Raw genomic sequence first — 16245 nt, 5'->3', positions numbered from 1 at the left:
GTACTATATTTATGTCTATTCACATACATTTAATTGCTTTGTTGTTATTGCAATATAAAAGAGATGGGGGAGGGGGGGGGTGATGTCAATAATAAACAACTGGCTGTAATCATGCACGCACAGAGAGAGAGGGCGTGGCCATCCTGCTGCACCTGCGCGCGCCCGCCAGGTAAATGAGTGACACGCTGCGTTTCAGAGCTTGCTTCTAAACTAAAGCGGTCCGGAAGTGAAAAGCGAAAAACGGCGGAGGTAAACACGGATTTAGTTTGAATATACAGCAATTATACATGACTTATAACCAATTATAAGTATGTAGCATAGCTTAAGAGTGGCTTTACGTTACATTATGTTAGTAAAGTGGTTTCGTTATCAACACACATACGGAAAGCGATAGTGACTCGCGGTTTCCTGTCCTTAGGCGTTTAATGAAAGATCTTTCACTAAATTGTTAGCTCTTTTCAATGACATGTACATTTCCTTCTGTTTTGTGCTCTCTGGAGGCCAAAAGATGGACCGTTATAGGTATTTCATCTTCAACCAGAGGAGTGTGGTGGTGCTGGGCATCCTTCAGGTGGCGTGCGCGGGGCTCTGCGTGGTTTGCGGCTTTATGGATGCGGTTTTCCGCAAGAGCACCACTCTCAGTGAGACCAGGGCTCCACTATGGGCTGGACTGGTGAGAAGTTAAAACTAAACTGACATATTCTTCATTTTAACCCTGGTGTGTGCTGTTGGGGATGTTTTCATCCGCTCTGGGGTGATTTTAAGTATTAATTTGACCATAACTTTCTCTGTGTATCAGTTAATGCAATAGTTTTTAGTGACAAATCTTAATTTGACACATATTTTGAGAAAATGCTTTGATATTTTTCCAAAATTCAGCAATACACTCTGGGCAAATTTACCCTTTCGTTTTGTTTGTTGCTGTTTTTGCCCCATTGACTTCTGTTATAATCATCTTTTTAATTGCAAAGCCACCATTTCATCATGCATTATTGATTGTTGCTGGTTTTCTCAGTTGGTAAGAGGTTAAATATGTAACTTTTAATGTTGTTCATCAGTTGCAGTGCAAAAAAAACTGAGTTTCTGCCTTCTATGTAGTATAGTGTGTGTGTGTGTGTTGTAGGAAATAGATTTTCCCCTCCCCACGTTCAGGATTCGCTTGAAAGTAGACGCAGAGAACTTAGCTTTATCAAGTAATTGAATTTAATAAAAAGAGAATCAGATCAACAATGTCTGAGCTCAGGAATACAAAACAGCCACAATGTAAAAGGCACACCGGGCAGTCCAGTATTGCCGTATAGTAATATCACAGTTGGTTTTGTTTTGCTGCCTCCTCCCCTTTTTCTTTTAAGCCTCCAATCCATTGTTCGCCTGCAGGAAACAGATTTCATCTCAGCCAGTCAGAAGCAGCCAGCAGCCTGCACACACACACAGAGAACTTCCCCTCCCCACCCCTAATACATTTTTGCTTTCGTTTCTCTAGAAAAACCTCTTGTCATATTTCCGTGGAAAAACCCCACCCTGAAAACGAAACTTAAGCAATAGGCACAATCATTTCAACATTTCAAGCAATGAGCATTTCATTAGTAAAAAGCAAAACTTCTTTAAGAGAAAGATACATTTTCAATACATTTTTAGAAATATAATCCCATTTAAAAATATAATCCCTCAATTCCCTCTCTTGATCTCGTAAGAGATCACACCACTTTAATAAACACTTAAAAAAAAAATCTCAGAATTCTTGGTCCAATATGTCCAGATGAGCTTGGGTCGAAAACCTCTGTGAGGAAAGACACCCAAGCGGCCCCCTAGTTAGCTTATGGGCAGCCACCACATGTTCACCTGACACATCATATCAGACTACTAGAAAGACAAGTACTTAAAACGTAATAATAATTAAAAAAAAATAATAACATTCCCTACAACCCAGTGTGCTCAGGCTGGACTGGGCCGAAAACCCCTGTGGGGAAAGGCACCCAGTCGATCCCCTAATTGACGTTTGGGCAACCACAACATGTCAGCTGAGTCAATCACACTGAAATTATCTAGACTACAAACATTTCAATAGTCAAAATTTAAATCTTAACACATTTTCAAACAGCAAATTTCTCAAACATCAATATCTAAAAGACACATAACTTGTGATGAATCAGCATCTGCAAAGAAGCACAGTTATTGGAAAAAACAACATTTACAAGTCATATTCCTCCTCTACTTCCTCCATCACGTAATCCCCCTCCCCAACTATGCTGGTATCCTCTAAACAACTTAAGTCGATTTTGGATGCTGTCTGTTTTGGCTAGAGGACTATTTTTTAACAGATTTTTTGTGAACCCTGGGGCTGTCTTCCAATTTACATCATGCCAGGTATGACACCAGGGACCATTCGGGGTTCTCTCAGTTGAGACCCATAAACACCCATAAACATCATATCCCCTCCATGTCAATTGATCCCTCCCGCAATCTATTACTTGACAGAGATCAAACTGCCACATCCCATCCTTTCCCTCTTCCCTTTCTGAGGTAATACGCACCCCTGTTCCCCCCCCTTCTTTTACACTACGTTTTTCCTTTGTTGTCCCTCTGACTTTCATATGACAGATTACCCATAGGATTATCACCAACATTGCTCCCCAGGCCACCACCATCTTGTTTATATTCATTTTGTTAGGAGAATTATCTGAATGTGGCCCTCTTTAAATACTTTCTCAATGATTTCTTTTACTTTGATGTAGTCTAGTTTGTCTAATCCACACCCTAATTTTGGTATAGCTAATATTTTGTTTTGATCCTTCATACACTGGTAACACAATTTTATCAGACTAGCCTCGAGATGCTCATAGGTGGGTAGGTCCCTACACCACCATTTGGTCACCAAATGGTAAATTTGTCGTGGACCGTGTGTAGTTTTGATACAATCCCCTGGTTGGGCGACTGAAGTGTTCAATTCTTCTACACCGTATTTGTCTCTAATTTGTTTAGCTACCCCAGCTCCCAGTGCATAATCAGCACTTATACAATGTGCAATGGGAATGTGTTCTGGCGTCTGAAGCAAGTCTCCAGTTCGTTGCAAGATTTTAAATACAGGGTTGCACTTAGCTGTGTACTGGGGGCTGTTTCTATTTGTCCGCCTTCTCCCTCTCTTTCTGGCTCCTCAGGCTCCTCAGTGTCTCCTTCTCCCTCTCCCTCTCTTTCTCTTTGACCTCTCCTGAGGTCAACTCTGACATCCGCCAAAGTCCTATCTGGAGAAGGACAGAACATACAAGCAGACAAATGATACCATGTTGTGCCTTTACCTGCTAATTGCACACAATGGGATGTCCTAGCCGTGACTCGTAACGGTTCAGACCACCTGGGACTAGACCATTTTCGTTTGTGTTGTTTCAATCTCACCCACAGCGTTGTGTTTTCTGCAGGCCTGGCTGTCTCACTCTCTGTTGGCCAATTTTTCTGCGGAGAGAACATGTTAATCACAGCACATACTTTATCATGATACATTTGTGGTGAGTCAGTGTCCCCACCATACAAGGGTGCCCATGGGCCCGGGAATTGTCTTCCTGTTGCCAATTCAAATGGAGTGAAACCTGTAGTTCGATTAATAGAACAGCGTACTGACATTAGTGCAATGGGAAGTGCATCTACCCAATTCAATTTGGACTTGTGACAAATCTTTGCCAGTTTGTTTTTTAGCGTTAGATTGAGGCGCTCCACTTTTCCCTGACTTTGTGGGTGGTATACAGCTCCATACCGGTGTTTTAACCCTAACAATTTTTCTACATCCGCCAGATGTTCATTTTTGAAATGAGTGCCGTTGTCTGACCTGATTGTACTTTGCATGAAGGTACCATTGTTAGGAGGGGCTCAGCCAGGGCACCCTCACTGGTTCTCTGTGGGCCTCGTCAATAGTCTGCATGGTCCAGCGGGCCCCAGACCGGGCTTTGCCTGGGCACCTGTTGGTTGCTGAACCACGAGCCATTTCGGGGGGCACCTCTTCCTCTACCCCCTTGAGGCCCTCCTCTACCAGGAGCCCGTCCCCGCGCAGGAGGTTGCCCCCTTTGGCCTCTATTTGGACAGTCATACTTCCAATGATCCTGCGCCCCGCAGCTGAAACACCCCCGCATCACAGGTTTGTGGTTTTGATTGCCAAAAGGTCGCCAATTGGGTGAGGGGTCATAGGGGTAAGAATCAGGGAAACCATGTGGGCTGTTACCTTGCCCTGAGATTGGGTGTATGTTGTGTACAGGTGGCCTGGCCCCCTCCGCCCCTGGCCCTGTCAGCACTGGTAGTTGCAGATTTTCTTTCTTTTTCTTCCCTTTTTCCTTTTCTGCCTCTATTTGCATTTTTAGTAGCTGTGTTTTCAGCTTTTCTACCTCAGTTTCCTCTTTCCCTTGTCTCTCTATTAGGGTCACACACCTTACAATCTTCCCTATGTCCTAATAATCTACACACCCACCACCTAGGAGTATTTTTCACCTTTCTTGGTTTGTAAAAGATCTTCAACATCTAATTATGATTCCTTTCATTCACTCAATGTTTTATTCACACACTCTCAGTCCCTATAGACACAGGGCTCATCAATCACACTCTCCTCTCTGAGCCCCCAGAATGCTGCGCCCGCTCCTACCGGGTCACACTTAAGTGACGGTCCAGAGAAGGTGCGCAGCACTCTGACCTCCCAAATACGGAGTTATATTCACTCATTCACATACAAACATTCAGGAATCCGCACACAATTGACACTTTTTAAGACACCTTTAATACCTTCACTTTCTGTTTCTGTAATCCTCAATCAGTACGAGTTTTCATAAACTTTATTAACCTCGACGGGTCAACTCACTTGAAATCAATTAATTTGAGTTTTCATAAATTTGATTAACCTCGACGGGTCAACTCCTTTTTTTCAATTGACATGAGTTTTCATAAATTTGTTTAACCACGACGGGTCAACTCCCTTTTTTCAATTGATATGAGTTTTCATAAATTTGTTTAACCACGACGGGTCAACTCCCTTTTTTCAATTGATATGAGTTTTCATAAATTTGTTTAACCACGACGGGTCAACTCCCTTTTTTCAATTGATATGAGTTTTCATAAATTTGTTTAACCACGACGGGTCAACTCCCTTTTTTCAATTGATATGAGTTTTCATAAATTTGTTTAACCACGACGGGTCAACTCCCTTTAGTCAATTGATATGAGTTTTCATAAATTTGTTTAACCACGACGGGTCAACTCCCTTTAGTCAATTGATTTGGCCGTTATTTATTACATTCCTGATCTGATTGACTCATTCACAGAAACATGTATGTTGGTATTCAATCCCCAATCAACCTTAAATTTGGTAATTCCAATCTTGCAGTACTTTTATTAAAAAGGTGACTGCTTACCTTATTAGAAGCTCTGCAGAGAGGTTGATTTGAGATCGTCCTCCAACTCGACGAAGCGTCTGAGCGAATCCGGGTGCCCCCTCCAAATTGTAGGAAATAGATTTTCCCCTCCCCACGTTCAGGATTCGCTTGAAAGTAGACGCAGAGAACTTAGCTTTATCAAGTAATTGAATTTAATAAAAAGAGAATCAGATCAACAATGTCTGAGCTCAGGAATACAAAACAGCCACAATGTAAAAGGCACACCGGGCAGTCCAGTATTGCCGTATAGTAATATCACAGTTGGTTTTGTTTTGCTGCCTCCTCCCCTTTTTCTTTTAAGCCTCCAATCCATTGTTCGCCTGCAGGAAACAGATTTCATCTCAGCCAGTCAGAAGCAGCCAGCAGCCTGCACACACACACAGAGAACTTCCCCTCCCCACCCCTAATACATTTTTGCTTTCGTTTCTCTAGAAAAACCTCTTGTCATATTTCCGTGGAAAAACCCCACCCTGAAAACGAAACTTAAGCAATAGGCACAATCATTTCAACATTTCAAGCAATGAGCATTTCATTAGTAAAAAGCAAAACTTCTTTAAGAGAAAGATACATTTTCAATACATTTTTAGAAATATAATCCCATTTAAAAATATAATCCCTCAGTGTGTGTGTGTGTGTGTGTGTGAGAGAGAGAGAGAGAGAGAGAGACCTTTCTGCACATACCTTGATATGTCTGAGAAAGTCAAAATAAGCAGCTCAGCTCTCAGAACATAGTAAACATATTAAGTATATTTACACACACACACACTCTATAATCTGTTGTTTTACCTCATAGAACTCCATATAAAAGCCAGAAACATTTTTGCACAGGCCTATCTAAAGGGTTATTGCTGCCAACTGATGATCAACAGTAAAAAATTACACATTTTACCTCTTCCCAACAGGAAAGAATCAAGAATGCATGATTGTTTGGTGTCATGGCCTTGGAAAAAAAAAGAGATGTCATTTATAATGGAAGTCAATGGGGCAAAAACAGAAAAAGATTGTTACCCCTAAACAAAATTGTGAATTTCAAACAGTTATTTATGTAGTGGGATTTACATTATCAGTTCAACACATGCTTGCATATGCACAGGAAAGCATATCAAAGCATTGTATGGCCTGTGTAAAAAGGGCTGTGCGATTTGGGGAAAATATCTTATTTCGTTTTTTGGACCGATATTGTGATTTAATTTTGCAGCCAAGCTCCAGCTCAATAATCTGCAAGCCATGGCAATAATTCTGCGACAGCTCTTAAAAATGACCTGTTTTTGTTCGGTGTCTGTGACTTTGAAAACAAAATATTCCCATATTACAATATTCCCACATTACAAATGCTTTACCACATTCCTGGAGGACCACCAACACTGCATGTTTTAGATGTCTCCTTTCTGTTACACTCATTAGTTATCAGTCTCTGCTAATGATCTGAATCAGGTGTGTTTGGTTAAGGAGATTTGGGCTGTTTCTCAACTCCAAGAAAGCAGAGAACAGACTTGCGTTCTCGTGGAAACCGGTCTTGCCAGGTTACCTTGGAACAGGGGTCACCAATCTCGGTCCTGGAGGGCCGGTGTCCCTGCAGAGTTTAGCTCCAACTTGCCTTAAAACACCTACCTGGATGTTTCAAGTATACCTTGTAAGACCTTGATTAGCTTGTTCAGGTGTGTTTTATTAGAGTTGGAGCAAAAATCTGTAGGGCACCGGCCCTCCAGGAACAAGTTTGGTGACCCCTGCCTTGGAAGAACGAACTCGGGAGACCGTGAGAACACAAAACGCATGAGTAATGAGACTGCGATTTTCCTGATGGTCACATGACCTATACATAATTTTACAGGAAATTATTGAAACATTACAGCATTCATACAACGATTTATAATTGTTCCTGTTTTCAATATATATAACATGCACAAAAGCCTTACAAATATACTTTGCACATTACATATAAAACCGATTTTAATATGAGTTTCAGCAAATAAACACCCTTAATGTGTTTATGCCTTTATTAAGATTTTCATCTCATTTAAGGGAAACTCCTGAGGTTTTATCTCTGAACTTTAATAATCCATCTATATAAAATGCTGCGCTTCCCACCTTCTTTATTCAGCTTCAATGACTTTTTGAGCAAGTTTTGCGCTCAAGTCTGCATCGATGCATCCTCCGATATCAAGAACGCATCCAGGATCTTTCACGCGTCCTCCACTCTTGCGGTCTTGAGTTTTGGAACTGAACTTTAACAGTTGATGTTGACTTTACATGAGGACGCAAGAATGCTGAACAACGCATATTGAGAAACAGCCTTGGTAAATGTGCAGAGCAGGCGGTCCTTCAGGAACATGGTTGAGAAACACTCAATACTACCAAAGACTATAGAATACACATGACGCGTCACTCGTATATTTTTGAACAGGGAATAGTGTAACAGTCAATATGGCGAATCAAGTCCCGCCTTCAAGTACATGAGCCAATCAGCGATCGCTATAGAATGACAATTCTCCAGGGGAGGGGCTTGGCCTAGACGTGAGTTTCTGCAGATTTTGTGTGATACCAACATTTACAAATGAAACTAAATAGCAAGTTGTTATTTAATTTTATTGGTTATTCCTAATATGTAATGTAATTGTAATCTTGGCAAGTAGTTAAGAATTTGATGTTTCCCCATTCAAACAGAATGCCCGGGCCAACTGCCCGAGAGGCGTTTCAAAGATGGCCGCCGAGTGAAATGACTTGCCTTAAAGGGACTTTAGTAATACTGAGGAAATCCTCTGAGGAAAATTTACTCCGTTCAAAGTGTATTTGGTCCCTCTCTAAACTGAGTAAAAGTTACTCAACAGCAGAGTTAAAGTAAATGAGACAATGAAGAGATTAATTAAGTGATGATTAAGCACTGATGACGATCACCTGCTGTTAATAAGCAGAAATACAGAAGAGAAACACAAAACTACAACTGACTTCGCTCACAGCCTTAGATGAAATAAACTGAAATAAAACACATCAAATCTCTCAACATCTCCGCAGAGGATCATTAACCAACTCCACAAACAGCAGCTTTACTTATTAACAGCCTGTTTGCCCTTATTTCTGCCAGACTCTACAAAATTCCATATAGTAATATTATTAAGAATTAACCAACTAATTTTTTACTACGGCAATAAAAAAACAACACCACTATTTGTGTTTTAAGATGTCACCATTGAGGAGAACAGTAGTTGCTTTACTTGGCTCTTTGTACTCCATTAATATTGTCGATTTGTTTTTGTTTGCCAAATAGTGTGCTGTGGCAAATACTGCAAGAAAAAAAGAGCAATCGTGCTCAGGATAATTGATTCTGTGGTGATTTAGTCACTGGTCAAATCAGTAAAATTGATTTTGTTCTATCGAATTTTGCACAGTGTTTTATAACAAAAGTAACACTGTGTAACAAGAAAATGGAAATTAGCAATACTTTTATTAGTTTATGAAACGCATTGAACATCTGAAACACTCAAAACACACCCAGACATTAAGTATCAGAGTATGCTTCTCAACTATGGTGAGTTTTTTTTTTACCTGCAGTGCATGCTGAGAACTATGGATGAATGTTGTATGATTCTCTTAGCATGCACTGCAGCAAAATACAATCTCTAATCATTGCTAAGATGCATGTGATATGATTATTGATGTCTGTGTCTCTAAAGTGATTCAGATGCTCAGTGTGTTTTAAAAAATATGTAAAACCACAGCTGAGGTCCATTCTCTTAAAAAACACTGAAATTCCTCTCCATAATTTAAACATAATTTGCAAAGCTAAACAATGCAAAGTTCAACTTATCAACAGTAACACAGGATCAGTCAATCTGATCATATTTACTCTTTATACTTGGCAAGCAAAGAAAAACTATCATTAGAAATAGAGTCAAACAGCCCAAGTAAATCAACAGTTTTCTCCACAATGGTGACATCAGGGGAAAAACATTTTCTTTTGTTGTAAAATGTAAATAACTAAAACAGTTAATTCTCCATAAATCTCAAATAAATTCTCTTCTGTATTTCTGCTTATTAACAGCAGGTGATCGTCATCAGTGCTCAATCATCACTTAATTAATCCCTTCATTGTCTCATTTACTTTAACTCTGCTGTTGAGTTTACTCAGTTTAGAGAGGGACCAAATAAACTCTGAACTGAGTAAATGTTCCTCAGAGGATTTTGCTGCACTGTAAAAAAAATTGACCTTAAATTCACAGTAAATTACTGGCTAATAATTGCATTACATTTACAGTAAAATACTGTATGTAAATTCAGAACAAAATACTGTGAGGTAGTTAACAGTAATTTGTTTTTGTAACATTAAATTACTGTGAAATTACAGCCATATGTAACTTCACAGTAGATAGTAAAGTCCATTACTGTGATTTCACAGTAGTATCTTGTAGAATTGACTATATTTTACTGTAAAGCAGGCTTTCCTCGGCTAGTCATTCTGACATGTACTCTGACTTTGAAATCATTTTGGGCGTTTAACAGTGTTTGGCTTTATGAGTCAATTACTTTTGTTCCAGTTTATGAAGTTTTTGGCTAAGTACAAAGTTATGTGTATTAAAAATCATTTCATATTTCCATGTTAACCTTTATAAAATTAAATAAAGGTGCAGTGCACTCAAAAATGAAAATGTACTATGACATTCATGTCATTTCAAAACAGGATGATTTTCCTTCAAGTTATTTTTGAAGATGTAACCCAATTGTTTTTGGGGCTGCAATAACATTCTGTTATTTCTAAATATCGAAAAAGTGCCTAAACTAGCATAAAAGTTCATTTGTATGAACGTCTATGTTGAATGAAATAAAAAGAGTTTGAATTCCCATAACCAACATGCTAAAGATATAGCCCGTTTTACAGTAATTTGCTGTAATCATGCTACTTCACAATACAATTCTGAAAACAATGCATTACTGTGACTTTTTACAGTTAAATCCTGTAAAGTGCTACTAATGTGATTTACTGTGAAAAATTAAAGCAACATGTTGTGAAAATCTGGAATTTTTTACAGCGCGTGTATAGACTAGGGCAGTGGATCCCAAAGTGGGGGTCATGGGATAATGAGGGTGGGTAGCGTGGTGATTTCCAAAAATCAAATGCAGCAGACACCATCATCCCACTTGTTTGCATTTTCCTGTTTGTTTTCTTTTGTGGCCGTAGTTTGATTGCTCAATTCTGATTGGGCAGAATGAGAGTGTGCTCACTCAATTGGCTTGTAAGACTGTCACACAGCTGGCAGTCAGGCATTTGCTCTGGGTGGGGGAAAATATATATATATATATATATCCACTTGCGATTAACTAATTGCAATGTTTCAAATTGCGATTCGATTTTGATTAATCACACAGCCCTACTTTGTAATACTTTTAGAAACAAAAGATTTACACATACATACTTTTAATTACAATAAAGGCCTGGGTGTTACACTTTAACTGGATTTGCCCTGTTGACATTTAGAGAAATTGATTCTTTCCTTTTCTTTTAGATTATGGCTGCCCCTGGTGTACTTGCCCTTTTTGCATCACAAAAGAAAAACCCTTATTTGGTAATTACCCATCTAATCAATCATATTTCTGTCTCCCTTTTTGTTGATCTTAACACACACTTACTAACTCCTCCAGGTAAACGTGATGATCGTCTCCTCCGTGGTGTCGCTCTTTGCTGTTGTGATCGTCTTCGTTTACGCCTGCGTCACTCTCAGCTATGGAGAGGAGGATGATGAGGTCTTCCACGCCCACCCTGTTCCTCTAGTGGTACAGTCCAAACACTGGATCATCTGTTATATGCTCACTGTAATAGAGAGATATTAATCAAGCTGTGTCCTGTGTAGAGGTTTGTTCTGAGCCGGATGGTGAAAGGAGCAAACTGCACCCTCCTGGTGGCCTGCACAGGGTCTCTGCTCTTTTCTTCTCTTATTGCGTACATCGGATGCCGCAGCTTGCCGCTTTGTGGCTGTTATGACTCTGCAAATGGCATGGTGAGTAAAAGCTGAGTGTTTTGTAACACAAGTATCGTGCAGTGTGAAATTCAGAATGGGGTGTCTTCTCGGTGCATCATCATCATCAGTTGGCCATATTGGAGAGAAGAATGTAGACAATGCCATTAAACTGAATAAAATGTGCAGATTTCTCTTGCTTCAAATGATTGGTTATAGTCATGTTTTTGGGCTGTACTAATTGGTCAGATGAGAAATAAACATTTAGAGCAGTGTTTCTCAACCACGTTCCTGGGAGATCACCAACACTACATGTTTTGGATGTCTCTTTTGTCTGTCACACTCATTACAGGTGTTTCAGTCTTTGATGATGATCTGAATCAGGTGTGTTTGGTTAAGGAGACATGGAAAACATGCAGAGAACGTGGTTGAGAAACACTGATCAAGTGGACTTGATTTTGCTACTTAATCAAATAGTAAAATATTTCCGATAAATCAATGATCTGTGATCAATATAATATTGCTGCAAAAATATATATTGTAATACTATGGTGTACCCATATATAGCTGCTTTCAAAGAACTGCTTCATGAAGATTCGAAACCTTTATGTATCTTTCGTTTCAAACCAGTGGTTCGGAGTGCTTATCAGATTAGCAAGGACACATGATTTCAGTAAACACGGCTTCATTATATTGATGAAATTCAATAGATCTCCATTGGGAAGGGAGGGGTTCACTCAGATCACCCCCTAGTGGTGAATCACTGAACAGGTTTCAAAGTTCTATTTGATTTCAGATGTACAGCAGGGTTTCCGCTGGGTCTTAAAATGGTCTAAAATTTAAAAATCAAAACTTTAGGCCTTAAATAGTCTTAAATTTGCTGTTCTAGGTCTTAAATATTTTTGCACAGGTCTTATTTTTTTCGATGTCCATGTAACGCTATATCTAATGCTGATTTAAGAAACCCTGTTACAGGTTCGACGTTTTAATGGGACATTTGTAAAGTGACAAGGAATGTTAGGCCCCGTTTACACTGTCAGGTCTTGATGCCCAATTCCAAGTTATTGCCTATATCAGATTTATTTGCCTGTCCGTTTACACATTACTTTTATTTGTGACCCATATCCGATTCATGTGGGTTCACTTGATATACAATTTAAGACGTCGCACATGCGTAAAGGTGGGTTCTAGCATCTGCGCCACACTAGCCACAATGGAAGAAATTGTCTAGCTTTTAGCTCTAAGTTCACCCAACTTTAAAATGATTTTGAGGTAGAAGAGGAGGGAAAGGGCCGTCATCGCAGCTTGCGCTTATGGTTTATATATGGTGTCCTCCACCATTTAGAGGAATTTGTGGGAACGAGAGAGATCTCAGGTCTGGTGGGAGCAAATTGTGGCAACTGACAACTTTCCTCCTCCATGTTTCCTCTGTTGTTGTTTACCGCGTCAGCTTCTTCACACACGCTCTTCCTTCTACGTCATAAACCCGCAGTGAAGTATCACATTGTCGCAAGTGTAGAAACGTACAAAACGTAACGCCTCAATAAATCCGATCTGCCTGTTTACATGATAGTCGGATTGTCACACATCTGATTTATATCTGATTTATTTCCTCATATGAAGGAGGCCTTAAGCCAATCTCTGAACATCCGAATGCATGTGCTTTTTATGCGTTTACATTGTCATAGAACGGGTCCGATCTGAGACACACATATGAGCAAAAAAATCAGGTTACATTTAACTGGCAGTGTAAACGGTGCCTAAGTTAATAGTCTTTTGCAGTCCTGTTCAGCAGAGCTCACAATGGAACAAATGATATATGCCTATATGATGAACATAAGCTGTGTGCATTTGATAGGTTATACTTTCAATTTAACATTTGCAGTACGTTTAAAAAAAAAAAAAGCCATTTTTTTATCCATGTATTGCCTGAGTATTTGTGGTATTTGCATGGTTTTTATGAGCAGGTGTTACTAGCATGTGCTGTATTGAACGCATTTAAACAGTGAATCATTTTGGGAAGCAAGTGGTTCAAGCTTTATTTCTCCCATCACTAATATTGACTGCCTAAAGATATGGTTTATAGATCATTTCAATGCGATGTAGTTATTGGCCCATGAACATTTCCTGCTTGTTGTCAAGCTATTTCATATCTGTAACGGGGCAATTCAATCATAACCTAACATTATAACAGATATCGGAACATTATTGATCAATATGTGGATTGTTTTGGATTCTCTGAAGCTATGCAAGTTAAAAATGTAAAACAGGAAATATGTCAGGACCCTTGATCTTGTTTACATCCCTCAAAATGGTCTGTACAGAATAAATAGTCAGAACAATGTAGAAAATAGTGCAGTCCATGCTGAGGTTTACATCTAGGTATTGACATAAAGTGCAAATGTATATAAAAATGATGTTGCTCACCGCATATTTGTGCATTTCACAGGAGTTTCTAGTTCCTCAGAATGATCCTGTCACTCCAACCGAACTTGTATGCACTTGGCAAGGTATGTGAAAGATGTGTTGTTGCAGTGCGTTTGTCCATTATGATAAGGCAATCATATTTCACAGGGCTCATTTGCCACAATGTTTACCATGATGATGATGTTAGTGAGGATGTGGCCGGCTTTAATGAGATCTTATGTTTCATGCAGACGGAGAGGAGCGAATCTTTAACTCCCCCGTGTCATTCATGGATCGCTGTCCCGAACAGGAACAGCAAGACCTATCAATACGTCCGCCATATAGCAGATTAGCTTAGTATTTGTATTTTTTAATGTGTGTGAAATGTAGTGCATTAATTTTAAAGTGAATTTGACGTTTCATTAAGCTTGCTTTTAACTCTACTCAGATGTTTATTGATGTTTTAAGTTATTATTAGTGCCATATTATGCGTTTTCATACTAAATGCCTTTGCTTTATACTTTACATGATAGACTGATATTTTTGCATACTTGTGTAAATATATATTTTACAATAAACAACCTATAAATCTACATAACATGCAGTGGTGGAAAGAGTACTGAAAAATCATACTCAAGTAAAAGTACCATTACTTGCCTAAAAATGTAGGGTGAGTAAAAGTATCTGTTGTGATTATTACTTGAAGTATGAGTGAAAAGTAGACCTTTCAAGAATAGTTCGAGAGTATTACGCTGTAAAAAGCTGATGCATTTACATGTAATTTGTGGATGTTTTTAAACGTAACATTCTGTAGTGCATCTACAGGCACAACGTCATAAGACGTTAATATTAGGTTAGATTTAGGTCGTGGTGTCAGGTGACCAAAATTCAAAGTCTTGCCAACATCTAAGAATAACATAATTTTGATGTCCAATAATGATGTCAAATGATAATATATAATTTAGATTGTTAGAAAGTGACCAAAATCCAACGTCCAGCCAACATCTTAAACCAGCTTCATATTGACCTCAAATACTCACATTTATTCGTCAGGTATAGCAACCAAAATTCAATATCTAATAGACGTCATAGTGGTAACATCCACACAACGTCAAGCTGTTACATTATTAGACGTTGATGTTGGTTGGTTGTTGGACTGACATTGAGTTCAACCGGATTTTCATTTCCAAACAAAATGCAGCGTCCCCATGATGTTATGGTACAATGTCAATCTGACATTGCACATGTCTTGAAGTTCATTATGATGCAAATTACCTTCTATGTGTGATTTGATTGGACAGGAATCACAGGACTGATTTTTCTAATCCCCATAGACCAGGGGTGTAGCGGACATTTTAAAAGTAGGGGGGACGGCTGTATGAGATCATATGTTCATATAATTATTAATCACTTGTTTCTAAATGGTCTGTCTCTAAAAGTGAGGGGGACTGATTCCCCCTGCCGTCCCCCTGGTTGCTACGTCCCTGCCATAGACAAGAAAAAATATAGTGACTGCAGACTAAAGGAAAGTAATAGAGTAAAAGTACCGATACAGCACTAAAAATGTATTCACAGGAAAGTAAAAGTACACATTTTTAAAACTACTTAGTAAATCACAATTCCTGAAAAAAACTACTGAATTACAGTCATTTGAGCATTTGTAATTCGTTACTTAACACCACTGATAACACGGTTTTATTTCAATATTGATAAACTTTCAGGACCCCAAAATGCTGTTGTGTAGATCAACCAGCATATAAAAAAAAGCTTTGTTTTTAAGTTTGTCTTAATTGACTAACTTCTGTAAGTTTCCTCTGGAACCACAAACTATTACAGTAAGTCTTGTCGTCGACCCCAGTTGTAAAAGCAACAAATAATAACTTGACTTCTCGTTGATCATTTGGTATCAGAAGTGGCAGAAGGTGGATTTTTCAGATGAATCATCTGTTGAGCTGCATCCCAATCATCACAAATACTGCAGAAGACCTACTGGAACCTGCATGGACCCAAGATTCTTACAGAAATCAGTCAAGTTTGGTGAAGGAAAAATCATGGTTTACATTCAACATGGGGGCATGTGAGAGATCTGCAGATCCACATGTGGATAGCAACATCAACAGCCTGAGGTATCAAGACATTTGTGTTGCCAATTACATTATAAACCACAGGAGAGGGCAAATTCAGCAGGATAGCGCTCCTACTCATACTTCAGCCTACACAAAGTTCCTGAAAGCAAAGAAGGTCAAGGATTGGCCAGCCCAGTCACCCGAAGTGAACATTATTGAGTATGTCTGGAGTAAAATGGAGGAGGCATTGAAGATGAATCCAAAGACTCTCATATAAGCCACTTCTGATACCAAATGATCAGCTAGAGATCAAGTTTTTATTTGTTGTTCCTAAAACTTGGACAGGCAACAGGACTTTTGTCAGGTAGTGTAGACTATGATAAATTCCATTAATTTCAGATGAACTATGCATGTCAT

General features: G+C 39.1%; 1 protein-coding gene across 1 annotated transcript; it reads left to right on the top strand.

The window, feature by feature from the left end:
- Positions 1–162: 162 nt before the first annotated feature.
- Positions 163–14348, top strand: zgc:113425 (uncharacterized protein LOC541425 homolog). Its single transcript, XM_056472213.1, has 7 exons — positions 163–249; positions 501–673; positions 10907–10966; positions 11043–11174; positions 11252–11398; positions 13806–13866; positions 14014–14348. Exons 2-7 carry the CDS (start codon positions 509–511, stop codon positions 14118–14120), a joined length of 672 nt encoding a protein of 223 aa, XP_056328188.1. The 5' UTR covers positions 163–249; positions 501–508; the 3' UTR covers positions 14121–14348.
- The last annotated feature ends 1897 nt before the right edge of the window (positions 14349–16245 follow it).

Source organism: Danio aesculapii, chromosome 14, assembly GCF_903798145.1.
Source record: "Danio aesculapii chromosome 14, fDanAes4.1, whole genome shotgun sequence".
Taxonomy (NCBI): Eukaryota; Metazoa; Chordata; class Actinopteri; order Cypriniformes; family Danionidae; genus Danio; species Danio aesculapii.
This window is presented reverse-complemented; position numbering and strand designations above follow the sequence as displayed.